The sequence below is a fragment of the Nyctereutes procyonoides genome, unplaced genomic scaffold (genome assembly GCF_905146905.1).
Source record: "Nyctereutes procyonoides isolate TBG_1078 unplaced genomic scaffold, NYPRO_anot_genome, whole genome shotgun sequence".
Taxonomy (NCBI): Eukaryota; Metazoa; Chordata; class Mammalia; order Carnivora; family Canidae; genus Nyctereutes; species Nyctereutes procyonoides.
This window is the reverse complement of record NW_026575146.1, coordinates 78908965-78933029: the sequence shown is the minus strand read 5'-3', so window position 1 is coordinate 78933029 and position 24065 is coordinate 78908965. Positions and strand designations below refer to the sequence as shown.

General features: G+C 45.9%; 1 protein-coding gene across 1 annotated transcript; it reads right to left on the bottom strand.

Annotated features, from left to right (window-relative positions):
* Positions 1-7270: 7270 nt before the first annotated feature.
* Positions 7271-23397, bottom strand: LOC129499612 (cytochrome P450 2B11). The gene is made up of 9 exons (XM_055309399.1): positions 23193-23397; positions 19022-19184; positions 18726-18875; positions 16927-17087; positions 15061-15237; positions 14441-14582; positions 12074-12261; positions 11765-11906; positions 7271-8854 (listed from the first exon to the last, which is right to left on the bottom strand). The coding sequence occupies exons 1-9, from the start codon at positions 23361-23363 to the stop codon at positions 8664-8666; spliced, it is 1485 nt and encodes a 494-aa protein (XP_055165374.1). The 5' UTR covers positions 23364-23397; the 3' UTR covers positions 7271-8663.
* Between the last annotated feature and the right edge of the window lie 668 nt (positions 23398-24065).

Sequence of the window (24065 nt, the reverse complement as noted above, 5' to 3'; positions counted from 1 at the left end):
AAACAAACAAACAAACATGTAACTATCTAAGTCAGAGGGGTACCTGGGTGGTTCAGTGGTTGAGCGTCTGCCTTTGACTCAGGGCGTGATCCTAGGGTCCTGGGATGGAGTCCACAATCAGGCTCCCCAACAAGGAGCCTACTTCTCCCTCTGCCTGTGTCTCTGCCTCTCTCTGTGTGTCTATCATGAATAAATAAATTAAATATTTTTAAAAAACTATCTGAGAAATAAGAGTAATGGAGGGGGACTAGCTCCTGTAAAATATTAGAACATATTACACAGGTATAATAATCCAAATAGTATGGTATAGCTAGAAAAGACAGATCAGTGAATCATTGTGGATATGGGTCAGTGTAAGTAAGCCAGAAATAGACCTAAGGAGATTTAAAATGCTAGCATATGATAAATTTCAAGTTAGTGGCTAACAGTCGAATTATTTGATAGGTGAATCAAGGCACTTGCATAGCCACAAAAGTGAGTGGATACTGCTTCCATTTTTATGCCCTAGGGCTTGGATTTCAACAACTGGCTAAAAAGAAATAAATCAAAAAAAATTTTAATTAAAAAAAAGAAATAAATAAATTCACTATCCTCTTTTCCCTTCCCTACTGTTCTCTTTTTCTTCTTACCTTTCTTTTATCTACCTACCTATTATCTAGCTGTCTAACCATCACCTACCTTTGTGTTTGTGCATATATTTAACAAAAAATGTGGAAGGACATCCTCTATGATATTAACAGGTTTGGGGTTTGGAGCTCCTCTCTACTTGCTAGATGGGATGCTTCCCAATTCATGAATCACTTAATAAAGTCAATTAGATTTTTTTTTTAAAGTCTGATTTTGGTAGTGAATTACAGGTGATTTTCACTTTCAATTTTATAGCCTCCTTGCTTGTGTAAAAATTAGAAAAACACAATAAAGTTATTTTTATTTTGAAAGAAAGGCTCAAATGCCTTTCCCAATTCTTGGCACATAGCAGATGCTCAGTAATGGATCATTCATTTGTCTATTCTTTGTGTGTGCATGTGTGATTATGTGCATGTCTTTCATCTCCGTCATTGACTTCGTCTCTATCTTCTCCATTATACCACCTCCTTTTCCTTCTCCCCACACCATCTTTGTCTTTGTAGATTTTTTTGCATCCCCCCCCACCCCCCGCCGAATCCTCATCTTTTTCAAAAATCTTCACCCAGTGTTTGGGGCTGGACAAAGGGAGAAAGTTACACAAAAGGGAGGTGGTGAGCAGGAGTTCTAGATAGGTGGGGAAGGCCCAGTTTACCCAGGGAGAATGGGCTAAAAGCCTCTTGTGTCTTGAAGTGAGCCTCTGCATCCAGGAAGTGGCCAGGGTGGATGGCTTCTGGTTTCTCAAAGGGGTATGGGTCATGGAGGACAGAGCTCAAAATGGGATACACAGTAGTATCCTAAGAGATCATCAAAGAAAAGAGGACCCAAGTGGGCATAAATAAGGAGTGGCTGAATCAATTATGGCACATCCACAGTTGATAATGAGCTTCATTCACTGGATGGCTCTACAGCTAATGGCTGATATATTGAATAATTTTGCCCCATTTTGTTAATAGTTGTGTCCCAAGCCTTCAGGTATTCCCAAAGACTATCTTGTCTCCTCTTCCCCAAGACCCTTTGGGCTTCTCCATAATTCATCAACTAAAAAGTTCACATTTGGCTCAGCAGAAGCCTCCAACACCCAACTCAAAAAAATAAGAGCCAGGATTTACAGGTATACCTCAGAGACATTGCTGTTGTGGTTCTAGACTACCACCTTAAAGTGGGTAGTACAATAAAGTAGATCAAATGAATTTTTTTTATTTCCCAGTGCATATAGAAGTTACGTTTACACTCTGCTATAGTCTCTTAGGTGTGCAATAGCACTGTGTCTGAAAAAGTTTAATAGTAAAAATTAATTAATTTTGGGCAGCCTGGGTGGCTCAGCGGTTTAGCACTGCCTTGGGCCCAGGGCCTGATCCTGGAGACCCGGGATCGAGTCCCACATCGGGCTCCCTGCAAGGAGCCTGCTTCTTCCTCTCCCTGTGTCTCTGCCTCTCTCTCTCTCTCTCTCTCTCTCTCTCTCTGTGTGTGTGTGTGTCTCTCTCTCGAATGGATAGAAAAAATCTTTTTAAAAACTAATTAATTTTAAAACACTTAATTGCTAAAAAATGCTAACCATCATTTGAGCTTTCAGCAAGTCATAATCTTGCTGATCAAGAGTCTTGTGCAATGTTGATGGCTGCTGACCAATCAGGGGGATGGTTGCTGACAGTTGGAGTGACTCTAGTAATCCCTTCCTTCCTTCCTTCCTTCCTTCCTTCCTTCCTTCCTTTATACTAAAGTAAGCTTTAGTAAGCCCCAGGGTGGGGCTTGAACTCAAGACCCTGAGATCAAGAATCACATGCTCTACCAACTGAGCCAGATGGGAGCCCCTGGTTGTGGCAATTTCTCAAAATAAGATAACAATGAAGTTTGCATCACTGATTGACTCTTCCTCTCACAAACAATTTCTCTGTAACATGTGATGCTTTTGCATATCATTTATCCACAGTAGAACTTCTTTCAGAATTAGAATCAATCCTCTCAAACCCTGCCACTGCTTTATCATATAAGCACATGAGTATAAGAATATGTGATATTCTAAATCTTCTGTTGTCATTTCAACAGTTTTAACAGCATGTTCCCTAGGAGTTGATTCCATCTCAGATCACCTGAACAAATATAATAATGATGAAAATATTTCAAATATTTAAAAAATTACCAAAATATGACACAGAGACATGAGGTGAGCAAATGCTGGTGGAAAAAATGGCACTGAGAGACTTACAGAGTCTCTCACAGAGAGTTCCCACAGAGTTCCCACAACTTTCAATCTGTAAAAACCCAATATCTGCAAATTGCAAAAAAGTGACATGCAATAAAGTGAGGTATGCCTGTATTCTCATGGGTTAGTGCTCATTAGGAGATTAGATATTGTGACTATTACCCCTAGGTATATCTATGCTTGAGAACACGTGCAGCCACAGAAAAAAATGACTTAGAATCATAGGTATTGACTTGCAAATATATTGACAGCATACTGTTGATATATTATAAAAAGGAAAGACACACACACAAACACACAATAAAAGATAAGTTGCACATTGCAATGATATGCACATGAAGACAGGAGGGAAGAAGACAGGCACGCTGGACACAAATCTCAAAGTGATAGATAAAATAGAAACTGATATGGGGCACACCTGGGGGGCACACCTGGGTGGCACAGTCAGGCCTCTGACTCTTTTTAATTTTTTTTTTATTTACGATAGTCATACAGAGAGAGAGACAGAGGCAGAGACACAGGCAGAGGGAGAAGCAGGCTCCATGCACCGGGAGCCCGACGTGGGATTCGATCCCAGGTCTCCAGGATCGCGCCCTGGGCCAAAGGCAGGCGCCAAACCGCTGCGCCACCCAGGGATCCCCAGGCCTCTGACTCTTGGTTTTGCCTCAGGTTGTGATATCAGGGTCATGAGACAGAGCCCCGTGTTGAGCTCTGCATTCAGCCCATAATTTGCTTAAGACTCTCTCTCTTCCTCTGCCTCTTCTTGCTTCCTCTCTCCCTCTCTCTCTGCCCCCCCATTCTCTCTCTCTCTCTCAAATAAATAAATAAATAAATAAATAAATAAATAAATAAATCTTTAAAAAATATAAGCTGTCTTTGTATGTGTATATGTAAGGTACATGTTCATATAAACTTAAAGAAATTATGGAAAGAGAAACATCAAACTTTGAAATTTTCTTATGAAGGAGGAAGGTAGGGAGATGACAAATGGCTTTTTTTAAAATGACAGCTCTATTAAATGACATATATCAATAAGAATATGGGTTTTTTTAAGCATATTGAGGCCGAAGCAGAAGAAGAAGAAGGTGACAAAGAAGAGGAAGAGGAGGAGCTAGGAGAGGACATTTATAAAATCTCTCTCCCTCCCATAGAAGTCTAGAATTTAAAATTCTCATTGTAGTCCAACAAACCAGAGACATAAGCCATAAGACTGCACCAAGATTCTGTGGCCTCACCTTAGGGAGATGATAACCGTGGAAGTGAGTGTCCTTGGTGACACAGTGGGGAATGCCAAGGGGGATGATGTCACTGAATCTCTGAATTTCCTGGATGACAGCATGTGTATAAGGTAGTTTTGCCAGATCTTCAAGGGTGTGAGCCAATAATTCTGTCAATCTCCACCTCAACTTTCTCTAAATATAGCAAGGGTGGAAGGGAGAATAACCTCAATGAATGCCAATGATGGTGAGCTCAACAAAGTCACCCAAAAGATGTCCTGCAGGCTGGTGGGGGGTGTGTGTATATGTGTCTTGAAATCTTTCCTAAGATGTTGGGTTATTATTGCTCCTTCTTAGTGAAAGCATTGAGAAGGAAAGTCAATGGCTTCATTGTGGAAAAGTCTTGCCTGATGTTTCCACTCTTAGTTAGGAGTGGGGGTCACTTGGGTAAGGATGGATGAAGAAATTCATTCAACACTTAAGGCTAATTTTTTTAAATGGATGTGGCTGGGACTGTCATATCCTTTTGTCCCAGTGACTTGTTATATGACTTGAATAAGCCATTTCCTCACTCTGGCCCTGAAATTGATTACCTGCAAAATAGGGGAATTTGATTAGATCAGAATTTCTCTAAGTCTGATCTGCAAACTGTCAGAAGAAGAACCAATTCAGGGGCTTTTAAATTAGTTGTACATCAACAGCATACTCCAAAGAGTCACGTTCTTTATCAACCTCCAAATGCTCTGCCTAGAGCCATGTGCCTTTGTAGACTGCAAAATGCTTTGTGAACGATACTCCTTGCGACTGGAGCACACTTCCTAAACTATAAAGCATTTTACAACTCACCTTAGATAATTTATAAGTATGAAAGTACTTTTCTAACCATAGGGTGCTCACTGAATGAAAAACATTTTGTAAACTGTAAATTATCCTGTCAACCTCAAAGCCTTTTGTTAGCAGCAAAGCTTTATAATAAGTTGCTGATCCCTACAGGAGTGGATCTTTGCTGACAGAAGTTGTTGGTCTTCACCCATCACGTGACCACCTTCCAGCAGGGTTGCAAGACCCTCAACTCTTTCTGACGCTCATTCACCATAAGTCCAGCTCATCTAAAACATCAGGTTCTTAAGAAGAACCCCATACAAGAGAGTGGTACTGGAGCTCTGTGCTGGCGAAGAACAATGAGAGCATTGTGTAAATGAGGTTCGGTTCATATAGTGGAACTCACTCTCAGGATCAGAGCTTTCCTGGGGATAGTGAGAGACAATCTTTAATATCTCCCCTTGCAAAGATTCCCAAATTGATCCACCAGGGCATCCCTCACTGCTCTGTACCCACACAGGGTGATGACAGGCTGGGGTCCCAGGTAGACTGTGAAGACATCCCCATACTTCTTCCGGAGCTGTGGAGGCAGGGTCCGGCTCTCACTCATTCACTCAAGACAAGAGTCTCCACCCTCACACCTGGATCACAACCTCCAGCCTAGCCTAACCACTGTCATCCTTCCCCATCACATATTTATCAAGGAAGAATTGAAACCTGAACTCGGTGGCCTCCTTCAAGCCTCCCTCGTAAGCCCTTGCCCAAATGTTCTCTTCTCTCAGCTTCTCCAAGAACTCTCAGCTTTGAATCTTCAAAATGACAGAGACTCCTTACATGTGAGCTCTGGTACCTCTCCTTTCCAACACCTGCAGGACACAGCTCAAAGCTTCATGTCTATCATCATTTCTCCTTCCAATCTACCTTCCCTGCCTTCCTTTTTTTTTTTTTTAAGATTTATTTATTTATTTATTTATTTATTTATTTATTTATTTATTTACTTACTTATTTATTTATGATAGAGAGAGAGAGAGAGAGAGAGAGAGAGAGAGGCAGAAGCTGGCTCCATGCCGGGAGCCCGATGCGGAACTCGATCCCAGGACTCCAGGATCGCGCCCTGGGCCAAAGGCAGGCGCCAAACCACTGAGCCACCCAGGGACACCCCCCCCCCCCCCCGGCTTTCCTTCTTATAGAAATTCCGGAAGCTTCTTTAGTGGGCATATTGCGCTAGATGGCAGATCAAGGCTGGAAGAAGACATTCCCAAGCTGGCCTGAGAAATCCCACCCACAGTTTGACCCCCCACTCCTGCCTTGCTGCCTATGAGCTGTTACCTGTCCACCCACTTCTTCCTTTCCACCCCCTTTCCCCTCCCCATATCACAGCCTGGAAGGTCTTGAGAAAGCCCTTGTGGTCTATTTGCAAAATGTTCCCCAGGAAGAGCAGAAGCCAAGGTCCTTGAGGGAGGCAGCCTCGGGAAGCTGGGTGAACCCAGAGTAACAAAAGGCCAATGAAGACAGTGAGGAGCAGGAGGGCTGATAGTGCCATGGTCCTGGTTGTCCCTGCCTTCCATCCTGCCATTCCTCTTAAAAGGGAGACTAATCTGTTGCTTGTCACATTTTTTTCCCTGTGGTCAGTGGGGGCGAATGTGCCATAAATCTACCTTGGCACAGCTCTTGATAACTCTCCAGTGCAACAGGAGGTCCAAAGCTGGCAGAGGCTGCAGAAGCCAGGAAGTTTAACATCTCACATGGGTCCCAGAGTCAGCTTTCCATTGGCCCTTGGCTAGCTGGAAGTGTCCTAGCAGGCAATGCCCTTGAACCTGAAGTCCTTTCATGAAGGAAGGAAGGATAGTGGTGCCAGCTGGTGGCACATGTAGATTCTGGTGAAGGATGGTTGCACTGCAAGGATGGTTCTTGGCCAGTTTTCTCAGAGGGTGGTATTGCATCACGAGGGACTGAGAATAGCTAGAAGGCATAATTGGGGCATCCTGTCTTCATTTGTTCCGGGTATCAAAAAAGAGTAAGATATGAAGACAAAGGCAAATTCTGGGACACCTGATGGCTCAGTGGTTGAGCATCTGCCTTCGGCTCAGGGCATGATCCCAGTCTGGAGATCAAGTCCTGCATCGGGCTTCCTGTGAGAGCCTGCTTCTCCCTCTGTCTATGTCTCTGCCTCTTTCTGTGGCTCTCATGAATAAGTAAATAAAATCTAAAAAAGAAAAGGAAAGGAAAAAGACAAGGTCTGATGGGGGATGGCTAACTCCATGTTGGGTGCATTTGGGGTTGCCTGATTTATCCATCCATCCAACCATCCATCCATCCATTCATTCCTCAGCAAATATTTTGCCTTTTCAGAGCTGGCATTGTTTTTTTTTTAATTTTTTTTAATTTTTATCTATTTTATGATAGTCACACAGAGAGAGAGAAAGAGGCAGAGACACAGGCAGAGGGAGAAGCAGGCTCCATGCACCGGGAGCCCGACGTGGGATTCGATCCGGGGTCTCCAGAATCGCGCCCTGGGCCAAAGGCAGGCGCCAAACCGCTGCGCCACCCAGGGATCCCTCAGAGCTGGCATTGTAGGGAAGAAGTTCTTACCTCCCAGAAAGATCCCTAGTGACCTGACAATAAATGGGTCTCACACAAAATGGCATGGCTCACCACCTGACCAGGGGATGTCAGGCTTTTGATGTTTATTTGAGTTTCAGAGAATTGAAGGGCACTGTAAAGAAACCAGTTTAGGCACTAGATTAGAATCATGGGCCTGGAGCCCATGGGCCAAGGAGCCAAGGAGCCCTTTACACAGAGGGAAGCAGTAAGGAGAGTCAGTAAGAATGAGGACAGTAGGGTACAGCAATGGTCTACAATGTGGATGAATCTCAAAAATATTATCCTGAGTGAAAGAAGCCAGACACAACAGAGCACATATTGTATGATTCCATTTACATAAGATACACAGAATAGGCAAAGCCACAGAGACCGGAAGCAGATTGGTGTTTGCCAGGGGCTGAGGGGGAAGGGAAATGGAGAGTGACTGTTACTGGGTAAGGGGTTTTCTTCTTGAGTGATGAAAATGTTTGGAACTCGATAGTGGTGGTGTTTGTACAACATTGTGAATGAACAACTCAATGCCACTAAATTATACATTTTAAAACACTTGTTTTATGTTATGTGAATTTTACTATAATTTAAAAATATAATGGGGGGTTGTGGTTAGGTGAAGAATTTGAGTTTGAGAACCAGGGAGACAGAGTGTGAATCTTGCTCCTCCACTCCCAGCCATATGATCTGGGAAAACTGATGCCAGTGCCTGGCCTTTGTTTACTCGTCTGTAAAACACAATCACTGTACCCATCCCATGGGACTACTGGAAGGAAGATTCAAGTGAGCTCACATAGGCACAGATCATGGAGCACAAATGGTTGCTCAGTGGAGGTGGTGGTTGTTCTGAGGATGGGAGGAGTCACTGGGGGAAGCTGTGGTTTGGGAGGCAGAAATGCAGAGAGCACCTGAGTCAAATCTCCCCTCTTAATCCCCAGCTTCTAGCTCTACACCACATATGTAACTCTATTAACAAAGGAAAGAAAACACCCCCATGAGTCTTTACAAGAGCTGCAGAATGATGGGGTGAGATGAGATGGCAGAGAGGAATTTCCCAGGGAGGCAGCAATCAAGGAGGGGAAGGACACTGGCTGGAAGTGGGTCTTTCAGTGGCAGGAAGACCCAGAGAGAGGCAAGCAGCTGTTCTCCGAAGTAGTGGACATACTTCATGATCCTGGAATCCTTTGACCCCCCTTCCCTCAGCACCCTCCACGAGACAGAAAGCTGATCTGGTACACTGGGGGCAATTTGCCCACACCTATCTCCTGGGGTGTGAGGTCAATGTCCTCAGGGGCCATGGGGCTGGCCACAGAGAAGTTCTGGAGGATGGTGGTGAAGAAGAGGAATAATTCCATGCGGGCGATGCCTTCACCAAGACAAATGCGCTTCCCTGTGGGCACAGAAGATCATCATTGTGGGCACTCAGCTGATGTACATCCTTTGCCCTGTCACATCCCAAACCCATATATCTGTGTCCATTGCAACAGATTTGTCTGGGATTGCCCTTTGACTTGAAATTCAGGGTGGACTTTTAGGGAGTTCCCAGGCCCTCTGAAATCAGGTGTAAACATTTGGGTGGATTGGCCTTGCATATTATACCAGGAGAGAGTCTCTAGTTTCTGTTAAAAGGGCTTCTAGAGGATTCAGGGGCCCCTCAGAGAATGTGTGTGTGTGTGTGTGTCTGTCTGTCTGCCTCCACACGTGTAGGTGTGTGCACATTTCTGACAACATTTTTAATGTCTTTCATTTCTAATGTGGGGAGAATGGTACCCATCAACTAGGGCTATCATGACGTTAAAGAAATTAGTATTTGTAAAAATTCTTAGACTAGTACCTGGCCTGTACTAAGGATACTGTAGGTGGTTGTTGCTTTGTGTTTCTTTCTAGGTGTGTGTGGTGGGGAAGGTGTGTGTGTGTGTGTGTGTGTGTGTGTGTGTGTGTGGTAGGGAATATGTGCATTGGGGAGCAGTATGTGTGTGGAAGGGAAGGCATGTGTGTGTTTGGGAGTGTTTGTGCGTGTGTGTGTGTGTGTGTGTGTGTGTGTCAGGGAGTGTGTTGTGGTCGGGAGTGTGGGGGGAAGTGTGTATATGTGTGGTGGGGAGTGTGAGTGTGTGGTAGGGAGTGTGCATGTGGGGGAATGTGCATATTTGTGGCAGGGAGTGTGTGGGTAGTCAGGGGTAGTGGGGAGGTAGTTTATGTGTGGTAGGGAATGTGGGGGGTAGTGAGAGGGTCTGTGTGGGTGGATATTGCGGGTGTGTGGGGGTTATGTGTGTGGTGAAGAGAATGCGTGTGTTGAGAAGTGTGCATGTGGGGGGGGAGTTGTGTGGTGCAGAGTGTGATTGTGTGGTGGGGAGTGTGTGGAGTGTGTGTGTGTGGTGAGGAGAACGGGTGGTGAGAAGTGTGCCTGTGGGGGGGAGTCATATGGTGGGTTTTGTGAGTGTGGTGGGGAGTGTTTATGGGGGTGTATGTGGCACTGTGTGATTGTCTCTCTGAGTTGTCATCTGAACTCAGTGTGGGAGCCATGGGCTTCAAGAGTTTTGGGGAAAAATCAAGCTGCACATGAAGTGGGAGTCTATGGCTTCGGGCCGACTCCAGAGGTGTGAAAGCCCCAGTAGGTTACAGAGCTTGGGCTTGTCGAGAAATGAGGACACAGGGCATGGGAACCTCAGGCAGAGATGCTGAAAGCCTGCTCCTTTACTTCAATGGCTCTTAATCTGCAGGCTGGCCACCTTGGAAAGACCATTCCAGACATTTCCTAGACCTTCCATTGGGCTTGTGTGGAGGCTTCTTGAAGGGGGTGTGGGGGGAGTGTATTCCATATCTTTTTTGGCACATCAGAAGTGAGGACATAGGAACTTAGGAAAACTCAGGACAGGGCTAGGTCCCGCAACTCGTTCTGTCACCCAGTTCTTTCCAGAACACCCTGGCCCTACTCTCTCCCTCTCACCCTGTCTTCCTCATCCCTGGGCTGTCCATTGGGACACCTTTGCTATCCTTTTGGCTCTAACATCTTTTTAGGCTCGGTTTGCCTTTCTTTCCCCCCATGGCGAGCTTGCCTCAGACTTCTGCTCTGTCTCTATCTCCTATCTGATTTCTGTCTCCCTCATCTTTTGCCCACATTCTTCAATCTTAAACTCGCTGTCTCTGTCCATTTGATTCTGATTCCACTTGAAACTCTCTCTCTCTCTCCCTCCTTTTCTGTCTCCCTCTCCTCTTTCTCACTCTATCGTCTCATGCTCACTCTGTCTCTGTCACTATGTCCCCCGTCACTGTCTCCCTCTGTGTCTCTCTGTTTCTCACTCACTCCTTCCTTCTTTGTCTGTCTGTCTCTGTCCTTTTCTTTCTCTGTATCTCTGCCTTGATTCCGGGGTGCTCTTCTCTCCTAAAGGATGAGGAACCTGGGCATTGGGGTTTTCTCTGCATGAGGCCAAAGGGTGGAGAGTTGGGGATAGAGACAAGTCAGAGCACATCAAGACACTCTCTGGCCCCCAGTGCCAGCAGGATAAATGCAACTACCTCCCAGCTTTCAAGGCCCTCCAGCTCAGAGATTCACCCTTGACCCCCTCTATAATCTATACTCCAGGCTCCCTGGGCTCATCTAGCGTCTCAAATATGCCATGCTGTCTCCACCCTTAGGTTTTGACCTTGCTCTGCCTGGACCACTCTTTCTGGTGGCCAATTGATATTTATCCTTGATCTCTTAGCTTTGAAGCCAGTACATCAGGGAAGCTTTTATCATGAACCACTAAGAGTAGTCAGTCCTTCCTATGTTGCGCCTCCAAAGCCCCTTTTAGAGCATCTATCACAATTAGGATTAATTATAGTAATAATCACCACTTCTATGAGCACTTACTTTGTTCCAAACAGTCCTAATCACATGGCAAGCATTAATTAATTTAATTAGGTACATTATTGTGGCCAAATGACAAATGCCCTTTTTCCCTGCTGGATGATAAATTTCCCAGGGCAGAAACCATGTCTCCATGAGACTTGTCCAGTGCATTATCTTCAGCCTCCAATAGAGTACTGAGCTCAGAGTAGTTCTCCCAGATATTTCATGCCAAGGTATAGAGAGGTTAAAATACTTTCCCATGGTCCAACTTACCAAGATGTGCCTTTGGAACATGATCTTACTTCTTAAACCCCCCTGGGTTGTAATGAAGATGGAGCAGATTAAATCAGGTAAAGCAACTGGCACATACTAAATGCTCCATAAGCAAAGATCTCTCCTGGATTGTCTCAAGGAGGGGGTGACATCTGCACTATGGTATCTGGGAAAGGGAGTGTGGGCCTGGCTTACCTATGGAGAAGGGGATAAATGCTTCATTCTTCTTCAATGCTCCATTGGCATCCAGAAAGTGGTCAGGATTGAAGACATCTGGTTTTTCAAAGTAATGGGGATCATTGAGAGCAGAGTGCAGGATGGGAAATACTTCAGTGCCCTAAGGGAGAGTCACATGGTCAGAAGATATTGCCATTCCCTTCCTCAACCCATTTGATTAAAAAACAAAAGCAATAACAAACAAACAATAGCAACAGGTCAAGTACAGAGATTAAGAGCACCCAGACCGGCCACATAGGAGAGATGTGGGAGCCCAGCTGGCCTCACCTTGGGAATAATGTACCCTCTGAAGCAAATATCTTTGGTGACCATATGGGGCACGCCAATGGGGAGAAGGTCCCCAAATCTCTGAATCTCGTGGATGACTGCATCAGTATATGGCATTTTGGCTCGGTCATCAAGGGAAGGAAGACGGTGTGGGCCAATCACCTGGTCAATCTCCTTGTAGATTCTCTCTGCATAGATGAGTGGGACCAGGGAATCTCATTTTTAAAATTTATTTATTTTTATTTAAATTCAATTAATTCACAGAGTGTATATTAGTATCAGAGGTAGAGTTCAGTGAATTGTCAGTCTATATAACATCCAGTGCTCATTCATCATGTGCCCTCCTTTATGTCCATCACTCCATTACCCCATCCCCCCATCCATCTCCCCTCCAGGACCCTCATTTTATTTCCTAGGGTTAAGAGTTTCTTATGGTTTGTATCCCTCTCTGATTTCATCTTGTTTTATTTTTCCCTCCCTTCCCCATGATCTTCTGTTTTGTTTCTTAAATTCCACATATGAGTGAGATCATATGATAATTGCCTTTCTCTGACTGACTTATTTCACTCAGCATAATACCATCTAGGGGAACTTCATTTTAAAAAGACATTTCAGGGACACCTGGGTGGCTCAGCGGTTGAGCGTCTGCCTTTGGCTCAGGGCATCGAGTCCCACGTGTCAGGATCCCTACTTGGAGCCTGCTTCTCCCTCTGCCTGTGTCTCTGCCTCTCTCTCTCACACTCATGAATAAATAAATAAAATCTCTAAAAAAATAAAAAGACATATTAGCAGGGATACTGTTTTCTATGGACAAATGAGTCAGGAACAATATATATAATATAATAAAGGATTAGGTCATTGACACCCCTCAGAGCCACCAGCCTGGGGTAGGGGAATGAGGGGGAAGCAAGAATTCTCACCTTTTGCAATCTAATGAATGTTACAAATTCTCCCCCATGGGCGCACACATATACACATCACAATTTTGCATAGAATTTCAGATTAAGAAGTGAAGACTATAAGCTTGTCAAAATTCTCCCTCTAAAAAGAGTAGAAAATGAACTAATAATTATTATTGTTTGTATTATTGATGACACACTGTGCTAGGTCCTCAGGAATATAACAATGAACAGATCAACAGATTAACCCACCAACAACTGGATAAATAAATGAAAACATAAAGCAATCAACTAATGATTTATGAGTGGAAGAACATTAATGAATGGATGTATGTATCACTCAATATAGGAATTAATGAATCATTAATCATTAATTAATAAATGGCCCATAGAAAAGTACATGAACCTGATTAACCAATAAATCCCATAAATGGATGGATGGCTAGATCTATAGAAGAATAAGTAAATAAATAAATTAGTGAAGGAATAGGTAAATATAGGAATGAATGGATGGATGGATTGAATGATATATCCATAAATTAGTGATGGATAACTGAGTGAATTAGTAAAGGAATAATAGATGGATGAAGGATGGATTGAAAGACCGATGGGAGAATTAAGGAATGAAATCTTCGGGATCCCTGGGTGGCTCAGCGGTTTGGCGCCTGCCTTTGGCCCAGGGCGCGATCCTGGAGTCCCGGGATCGAGTCCTACGTCGGGTTGCCGGCATGAAGCCTGCTTCTCCCTCCTTCTGTGTCTCTGCCTCTCTCTCTCTGTCTATCACGAATGAATAAATAAATAAATAAATAAATAAATCTTTAAAAAAAAAGGAATGAAATCTAGTTCATAGGACAGATGGATGCACGCACGAACGAATGAGCCGATGAATCAATGACAAATAGTTCATTCGATTAATCACTGTTTTAAAAGATCAACAGATGAAGCAATTAATCCATATAAAGAAAAAAATTAATCCACATATAGAAAGGGAGTTGACGTCGTCAGATTAATCATTGATTAAAGAATCTGAGTACACAGGTTAATAAATAAATAAAAGGACAGACAGGTGCATGGATGGCTGGGGAGATAGATGAGTCAGCCTGTAAACGATGGGAAGAAACAGTGGGAGAACATACTGACACACTTCACCCATCCACCCACAGGGCTGGCTTAGTGAGGGATTCATTGAAAACCTGAGTGCTACAGGTATAGAAGAGGAACTCCGCCTCTCTCATTCAGGAAGCACCTCAAGGGGGTTGGGGTAACTCGGTGGCGGGCACTGAGGGGGGCACTTGACAGGATGAGCACTGGGTGTTATACTATATGTTGGCAATCAAACTTCAATATAAATAAATAAATAAATAAATAAATAAATAAATTTTCAAAAAAAAAAAAAAAAGAAGGACCTCAGCCCCACTTCCGCAGCCCCCAAAGGGGTCACAAATCCCCCCTGCCCCGCCCCACCCACCTGCGATGTGGGGGTATTTGAGCATGAGTAGGAATCCGTAGCGGAGCGTGGTGCTGGTGGTCTCCGTGCCGGCGAAGAAGAGCGAGAGCGCCGTGTCTATGAGGTTCCGATGGTGGAACTCGCTGCTGGGCTCGGCCTTCTCCTGGATCCGAGGGGAAGCGGGGGGCTTGGCTGCGCGCTCCTCCCTCGGGGCGCCCTCCCCTCCTCAGGGTCTCTGGCAGCGTCTGGACCGCCTTCCTTTTCTGCGCGCTCTGCGCCCCCAACCGCGAATCCCTCTCCGCCTCTCTGCGCGCGGCCTGGGCTCCAATCCCTCTGCCATCCCTCTGCTGTGCGCATCCCCCTTTCGCTCCCAGCCTCTCTTGGCCTCTGTGAGTCCTGTCACCTGTTGCTGGACTTCTGTCCCACGTCCTGCGCTTCCTGTTTTTCTCTCCCTCCCTCTGTCCTCCTTTCTCCTTTTTAACTCTTCCCCTTGTTTCCTTTCTGCCTCTCCCCTCGTCTTTCCAAGATCCCTTGGCATCCCGCGTCCTTCCCCCCCATTCCCTCCCCCTCGCCGCTGCCTTCTGCCCCCCCCATCTTTTCCTCCCTCCCTGCGTCTCCCATTCCCCTCCCGCAAACCCCACTTTGTCCATGCGGATCAGGTAGGCGTCGATGAAGTCCCGCGGAGCGCTGGGGTCCAGGGATTCCCGGTGCTTCTCCACCATGCGGGCAATGAAGGCTTTGATTTCCTGCAGGTTATTGTAGACCTGCCTGTGTGTGCCAGGGAAGTACTTCAAGAAGCTGTGGAAAAGCTCGAACATCTGCGGGAAAGAAAGGGGGGCTGTGAGATCGTCCTGGGGCTGAGCTGTGGGTCCCAGTGGGGGGAGACCTCCCTGGCCCTGACACCCGGGAAGGGGTGGTGGTGGATATCATCACCCTGTGTCTGTCTCTCTTTTTCTGTCTCCCTTGTCTCTGTCTCTCACCCACTCACTGATTCTAAGTCTCCTTTGATCTGTTCTCCTCCCATTGATTTTTAAAATTTTATTTGTTCATGAGAGGCAGACACACAGGCAGAAGGAGAAGCAGGCTCCACGCAGGGAGCCCGATGTGGGACTGGATCCCATGACTCCAGGATCAAGCCCTGAGCCGAAGGCAGGTGCTAAACCGCTGAGCCACCCAGGAATTCCCCAGAAAACTTTTTCTTAATCGCTCCTTCTAGGGATAACCATTGTTAACTCTGGTGAATCTCCTTCCAGAGTTTTCTCTTTGTGGTTTTCCTTGGAAGGGGAAAAGTGAAATCACCTGTTGGGCTTCTTCCAAATACTCACCTTGGGCCCCATTCCAGATTTTTGGATCAGACTCTCCCGTAGGAGGTCATAGGAATTTGTTTTTTTTTTTTAATTTTTTTTTAATTTACGATAGTCACACAGAGAGAGAGAGAGAGAGAGAGAGAGACAGAGACATAGGCAGAGGGAGAAGCAGGCTCCATGCACCGGGAGCCCGATGTGGGATTCGATCCCGGGTCTCCAGGATCGCGCCCTGGGCCAAAGGCAGGCACTAAACCGCTGCGCCACCCAGGGATCCCCGGGAATTTGTATTTGTGACAGTCCTATGCATGAATCTGAGATATGCTACTAGTTAAGAAACATAGTCATAGTGCTCTGAAGTTTAATTTCCTTTCTTTCTTTCTTTCTTTCTTTCTTTCTTTCTTTCTTTCTTTCTTTCTTTCTTCTTCTTCTTCTTCTCTTCTTCTTCTTCTTCTTCTTCTCTTCTTCTTCTTCTTCTTCTTCTTCTTCTTCTTTCTTCTTTTTTTTTTTTGAGAGAGAGGGAAGTGGGGGAGGGGCAGAAGGCGAGGGAGAGAGAATCTTAAGTAGGCTCTATGCTCAGCGTGGAGCCCAAGGGAGGACTCCATCTCACAACTGTGGGACCAGGACCTGAACCGAAATCAAAGAGTTGGATGCTTAACCAACTGAGCCACCCAGGTGCCCCCGAAGTTTAATTTTCTTAACTTAATATACAATTAGGGTATTTCCGGGTTCATTGAGAAAGAGAAATCACACTATTTTTTTTTAAAAGAAGAGCATATTACTTTACAACCTGAGAGACATTTAAAATAAAGAAAGAAAAAAAAAACAGAGGAAGGAGAATGGGGTAAACAAAGAAATGTCATTCCTTTTTTCATATATCCTTTGAACTGCTTCAAGGGAGGGGCTTTGCCAAAGACAGAAGTGAAGATTTTAAGAAATTGGGGACAGAAGAGTAGAGAGCTTGATATCCTGATTCATATTCTGTCCCCTTGTATTTTCATCTCAGCCTTGTCATACTAGGCTCTCTGCCCCGTCTCTTGTCCCTCCCTCCTGTCATTCAGCACTCAGTGTCCCTGTCCCTCCTTGTTGTCTCTGCTCCTCTTCCAGCCTGTAGGTGCATTTCTGGGCCCCCAAAGCAGATTGCCCCTCTGCCTTGCCCCAGATGTCCACCTCATGCTCACCCTCCCACTCCCTCTCCCTGACCTGGCTGGAGAAGGAGCTGATGAGTGCGAAGGACACATAGAACAAGTTCATCAGGCGCAGGAACTCAGGGTCTTTGTAGCCAAAGCGTTTTCCAAAGACAATGGAGCAGATGATGTTGGCGGTCATGGAGTGGAAGAAGAAGGTGGGGTCCTGGAGGGCTCCTAGGAGGAGGCAGCACAGGTCATGGGACACAGACTCAAACAGAGGCCTTGGGAGCATTTGGCTACTGCCCCATGTCTGTGTGTCTGCCCTCCCTCACCCAGTGATGGTAAAGAAAGGGAGACAACAGCTAACACGCACTAGCCCAGATGATGTGCCAGGCCCTATTCTAAGCACTTCATGTATTGTTTCATTAAATTTGCCACCACAATCCTGGGAGGAAAGTGTTGTTCTGTTATTATTTCCATTCCACAGTTGGGCAGAGAGGTTGAGTAACTTGCCCAGTGTTACCCAGCTCCTCATCCCTGGGATTGGGATTCAGACCCAGACAGCCCAGCTCTAGGGACTGTCCCTCTCCGGCCTCAGCTCTGACCCTGGGAGCAGGGAGTTAAGTCCCAGGGACAGAGGGATGCAGAGCAGGCGTTCAGTCAATCACCTGTGCAAAGTAAAGAACTCTGTTCTCCCTATCCCTGGCCTGTCACTCCCCCTTCATCTCTTCTTTCCACCTCCAGGGCTTTCTGGTCTCCAGGGAATTGTCCTGCACTTATTAGTTACTGTTTGTATACATCCTGGCCTCCCTGACTATGCCCAGGAGCAACGTGTGATCAGCCTCTCTCTCTGCGGGTCTCACCTGTCCATCTTCTCTTGGTCCCCATCAGAGCCTTTTCTGAGCAAGTCTGTCTGTCTGTCTAATTTTCTCTGCCTTGGTTTCTTTCTGCCTCTGCCAGGCTCTTCCAGTCTCTCTCTGTTTTGGTCCCTCCCTCTCTGTCTCTTTCTCCTTTCCTGTCTCTCCAGCTGAGTCATTCTGTATCCTCCGGTCTGCTTCTTTGTCCTCTGTCCCTAGTCCTCTACAGCTCCATGTGTTTCTACCTCTGCCTCTCCCTCCCAACCTCTGCATTTATGTCCCAAAATATCTCTTATGGAAGGACCCTGTCTCATAAACACCTTTTTTTTTTCATAAACACCTTTTTATGGAGAATCCCAAATCAAGCAGAAGTGCTTCTTTGACAGCTTGTACAGCTGTCTGAGAGTGGAATACCCCGGCTGCCCTCCTTGCGCACTGCCAGCTCATCAGCAGTTCACCCAAGGAAAGGAAAACCCAGTTCATCATTTTCAAAGTATCTGTCATTTTCCCCTTTCTCTCTCTGCCTTCTTTTTATAAGTCCTATTTTTGTTCTTGATAGATACAATTAATCCATGAGTTGGTTTCTCTGAATTCAAGTAAACAGCATGCTAACACCTAAATTTTATGCCTTTGAGTTGTTCTCAACACTATACACTCTACATCTCTCTGGCTTCCTGTGTTCTTCTCTTCCCCATCACTGTCCATCCCTCTGTCTGATGGTCTCTTGGGATCATTTTCTTTTTTTATGATTTTATTTATTTACTCATGAGAGACACACAGAGAGAGGCAGAGACATAGACAGAGGGAGAAGCAGGCTCCCTGCAGGGAGCCTCACGTGGGACTCGATCCCAGCACCCTGGGGTCGCGACCTGAGCCAAAGGCAGATGCTCAACCACTGAGCCACCCAGGTGCCCTTGGGATCATTTTCTATCTCTACCTCTCTTTCTCTGTCCATGGATACCCCCTATGTTTTTCTGTTGCCATGCACCCCGCATAGCCATCACACAGGACTCACCCTCAGTTTTCCGCAGCTCTTCCACCAGACACTGAGCCTCCTCCTGAATCCGCTCCTCCACACTCCGCTTCCCCATCCCGAAGTCCCTCATGGTGGCCAGAGAGAATCGGCGAAGAGTCTTCCAGCGTTCCCCATTGGCAAAGACTATACCTGGGTGTGTAGAGAAGGCATGGGTTGCCTAGGAGACTGGAAGGAGACCCTGTGTCCCTGTGCACCCCTTATCTTCTCTTCCCAGATTCATCCTCCCAAATTCCCCTTCTCCAGCATTCCCTTCCTGCTGCCTTTGAGGCCCTTACCGTATCCCTGGAAGACTGGATCCACTATAGCAATTTTTCCCCGGCCAGAGAAGGCCTCAGCATTGTCCACCAGGGCCTCCCGTATGGCGTCTATCCCACATAGCATGACCGTGCGCCTTGGCCCCAGGTACACCGTGAAAACATCCCCATATTTCTCTTGGAGCTGCAAAGCATATCCACACCAGGGTTACTATTAGTCCATATGCACCTATGCAGCCATCCCAGTTGTTAAACCATAAAAACACTTACACATAGATTGGTCTTGTGTAAGACAAGACCCTCCAGCCCAGGGTGCCTTTCCCCTTCCCAGGACCCAGCAACTAAAAGATTAACCCATGGCCCAGCCAGGGTCTGCATGATTGGTGCCCTAAGCAACACAGATGGTTAAATATCTCTCATTCCTACCCATACCTGTGACTCTAGCCAGATCTCCCCAGCATTGAAATTGAAGAGTCATACTTCTTGTGACCCAAGGTCAACCTGCTGTCTGCCTCCTGACTATTCCCCCTAGGGACCTACCCTGAACCACCTACCTGGTAGACAGAAAAGGGAAAACAATGGATTCTGGGATGATCATGAAATCTGAGGAATCATAACATCAGTGCAGCCACTTATAAAACTGCTCAGTGGTATTTATCAAAACTAAACACATGGATACTAAGTGATTCAGCAGCTTCACTCCCAGATGCCTGCCCAACAAAAATGTGCACATAGGTTCACGAAAATATAAACAGTAAGATCCATGAAAGCTCAATAACACAGAGAGAGAATAAATATATAATGATATATTCATGCCATGGAGTACTACGTAACAATTACAAAGAATCTGCTCTATAGCCAACAACATGAATGAAACTCACAGGCATAGAGCTGAGTGAAAGCAACCAGACACACAAGTGTCCATAATTCATAATACTATTTATTTATTTATTTATTTATTTATTTATTTATTTATTTGGTAGAAGGGATGCAGAAAGGGAGGAAGGAAGGAAGGAAGGAAGGAAGGAAGGAAGGAAGGAAGGAAAGAAGGAAGGAAGGAAGGAAGGAAGGAAGGAAGGAAGGAAGGAAGGAAGGGGGAGGGTGGGAAGGAGGGTTACCATCTGCCTATCAATTACTGAAAAACTGGAAAGCTCAATTGCTAGAGCCCTAGTTTGGGCTTCAAGATGTCTGAAGACAAGCTCAAATCCCTTGTGACCCTGGGTCAGCCCCATCACCTTTTAAAGAGAAAGAGTGCAAGTGTGCAAGCAAGGGGGGAAGGAGAAGGGGGCGACACAAAGGGGCAGAGAGAGAGAGAATATTAAGCAAGCTCCACACCCATTGTGGATCTGGATGCAAGGTTCAATCTTATGACCCTGAGATCATGAACTGAGCTGAAATCAAAAGTCCGATGCCCAAACAACAGAACCACCAAGGCACTCTGGTCATAATCCTATTTATATGAAGTCAAGATAGTGGGAGGGTGGTGATCGGTAGGAGATTTCTAGGGATAAAACGTATTGTTATGTATCTGTATGTCAATTACATGAGTATGTTCATTTGAGAGAATTCACTGAGCTGAACACATGAGTTGTGCACTTTTAGGGTAAACCTCAATAAAAGTTGTCTTAAAATTATGAAAAGTTAAGGGGTGCCTGGGTGGCACAGTCAGTTAAGCATCAGACTCTTGATTTTGGCTCAGGTCATGATCTCAGGGTCATGAGAGTGAGCCCCAAGTCTGCTCTGGGCTGCTTAAAATTCTCTCTCTCCCCATCCTTCTGCCCCTCCTCCCACTTGTGTGAACATGCACTCTCAAATGAGTAAATAAATAAAATCTTTTTAAAAATCATTAAAAGGTTAAGTTTACTGAGAAATCTCTCATACTGATCTCTGCAAAGCCTCCCTACTGGTCTCCCCACTTCCATTCCCATTCCCCTACAATCGGTTTACCACCCACCCCACCCTACCCTGAAGCCAGAGTAGTCCCATGAAAACGTAAATTAATTAATACCCCTAATCTGATCCAAACCCTCCAGTGGTCCCACTGCACAGAGAGTAAGATCTGAGTTCTCAGGGCGCCTGGGTGTCTTTGGAGTTGGAGTGGTGTCTGCCTTTGGCTCAGGGTCATGATCCCAGGGTCCTGGGATGGAGGCCCTCATCAGGCTCCCTGCTAAGGAGCCTTCTTCTCCCTCTCCCTCTGCTGTTCCCCCTGCTGCTGCTCTCTGGCTCTCTCTCCCTCTCTCTCAAATAAATACATAAAATCTTAAAAAAAAAAAAAAAAAGATCGGAGTTATCCACCATGGCTCTGTCACTCCTCTGCTTGTCCTCTCTCTTTTCCCTTTACTCATTATTCCAATCCTGCCTTCACGTTGTCCTGAAAAAATGCCGAGCTTGCTCCTGCCTCTTCTCTTGCATCTTTCAGAGTCTGCTCACTAAGTGAGACTGAGCCTTTCCCTCACCATTCCATCTATAGTAGCTCCACACTTTCTAAAATAGCACCCTGCTTTCTTTTAATCATAGCTTTTGTCTCCCTCATATTTCCTTGTCTATCTTCTATGCTCTGTCCAAAGTCATATCATCAATGCCTAGAATATTCCCAGGCACACAGAAGATGCCCAGGAAATGATATTGAATGAACGAATAAATTAATAAGTGGATCAAAGTAGCTGCCATTTAATGAGCACTTAAGTATACACCAGGCTCTATGAAATATGCCACCCATCCTCAACAATGTTATGAGTCATGCCTTCTTATCACTATCTCATTTTACAGACGAGGGAACTGAAACTCAGTGAGAGTTGAATCTAGAAAACAAAATCCACATCTATTTGTCTCTAGAAAGATCTGGGAAAGTATTGGGGAACAGAGGAGGAGTGGGGCCACCCTCCCCAAGTTGCCCCATCATGACACCCACTAGGTAATTCTCTTCCTCTCTATCCCAAAGATGATATGATAATAGAGGATCATGGACCCCTAGGGAATCCTGGAAGGTCCATGGAAGAGATTTAGGGGGTCTGGAACTCTCAAAATTATATGCAGAAATGTTTATGGACATTTGAAGGGGAGGGAGCCCACAGCTTAACCAAATTCTCAAGGTATTTTGTGATCCCCCAAAATATTAGGCAGTTCAGTCTAGGAGAGCATAGGAGATGAAGATACGCCATGTTGGACCTCAGTGTTCCTTCCATGCAGTCTCAGGTGTGTGACTGCAGACAAGTGTCCTTCTTGGGCTGAACCTCACAGTTCATACCTCGAGGCTGGGGGTAGCACCTTACCTAGCCCGCAGGGTCGTGGTGAACCAGACCTGATGAATTCCTGCAGCAATACAGATAAATTCTAGCCACGTAATTTTGAGCGAGGAAATCAAGCCCGGGAGTCTACAGGAAAGCACGGTGCCCTTGTGATGCATTGAAGACAATGAGAATTAAATAATATGTACCTGGTGCTTCCACATATGTGGGAAAATTCTCTCTGGTAAGCAAAAGCAAAGGGATGAGAAGGCCAAGATTCAGGAGTGTGGTCATCATGAGGCAAGGTGGGGGTGAGGGGACAGTGAACAGGGCAGCAAGGGGCAGCTGGAAGCTGGTGATCCAGTTCCTCTGTTGGGAAGTGGATTCATGGTGTGGATGATATTATTAAAAAATAAATGGATAATCAAACAAGAAATCATGCCAGGAAAGCTGTGATCCGGAGCCTGGTAAATCCTCCAGAGTTATTTATTACAGCTCATTCATGGTCATTATGGCTAAGCGCTCTGTGCATGGCCTCCTGTCCTCACCCCGCCTCCTGCCAGCACTGACCTGGGCTAGTCTTTGACCTCTTCTGTTGGCAGAGGAGAGATCTATATTAGTGGTGACACCATCCCTTTTTTCTCTCTCTTTCAGTGCCCAGGTCAATCCACGGAGGGTGGCAGGCACCCAGATACTCCACAGAGGGTGGCAGAAGAATGGAGTTCTACACCATGGCTCGCACCCAGACGCCTCATCACGCCCACTTGCTCACTGCAGGGGCATGGCCCACACACTCCAACTGAGCAGAGACACCTGACTACCTGACCACCATCCAGCATGCTTCACCTCCATGCCCCTTCCTCACCCCACCCCTTAGGGTGACAAGATGCCCTCACTCCTGGTGAGTGATCCCCAAATACGGAGGCAGGGAGCAGCCCTCAGACCCCATCCAATGTGCATCTCACCCTGAGGAAGGATTTGAGTAAGCCTTTTCTGTCCATCTGAAGAAAGTTCCCCAAGATGGGCAGAGGACGGGGGCCTGGTGGAAGGTGGCCATAAGTCTTTGGGTGGCCCCTGGCCATCAGAAGCAAGAGCCCCGTGAGGAGAGCAAGGAGGAGAAGGACGCTGAGCTCCATGGTTTGGTCCAGGTGCCTTCCTCCCAACTGTAGCCTCAAGCTGAGCCTTTTATCCGGAGCCTGCCTCCCCACCAAGTTATGTAACTTCATCCCTTCCCCGCCTCTCCTCTCATCATGGCCAGGAATGTGAACTTGAAGGAGTGGTTATTACAGACCCATATTTCCTGCTCAGGCAACCCTACCTGTTGGTACAATGTGGTAGTGATTCCAAAGTCCACATGAGGATGTGGATGACACACAGTTGTGTTTGTTTTGCAGGTATGGGTGAGCATGCGCTGTCCACTTGGGTGCTTATGCTTGCATTTGCTCTCCCATACGTCTTTGCACTTGTGTGTATGCCTGTATGATTTTATATGTGAAGCAGTGTTTGTATTTATGTGAATGCGCTTATGTGTAAATCTACATGAGGTTGTTTATATATTTTTGCAAATGTATGATTTTATGAGGCTTCTTATGTGAGGATATGTTTAGCATTTGGGTGATGGTGGCGATGTACATCCTTGTGTGTGAGTCTTTGTGTGCCCATGTGTTTGTATCTCTGCCCTGTCCCTGTCTCTGCAGGGCCTTCAGATGCTCCATGTCTACCTCCAACCCTCCTTCCTTTGCCCGCACTTTGGCAACAGCCACAGCTAGGAGTGATGGGGCGACAGGAGAGGTGGGGGAGGGAAGAGACACAGAATTGGTGAGAGAGACAGAGACTGA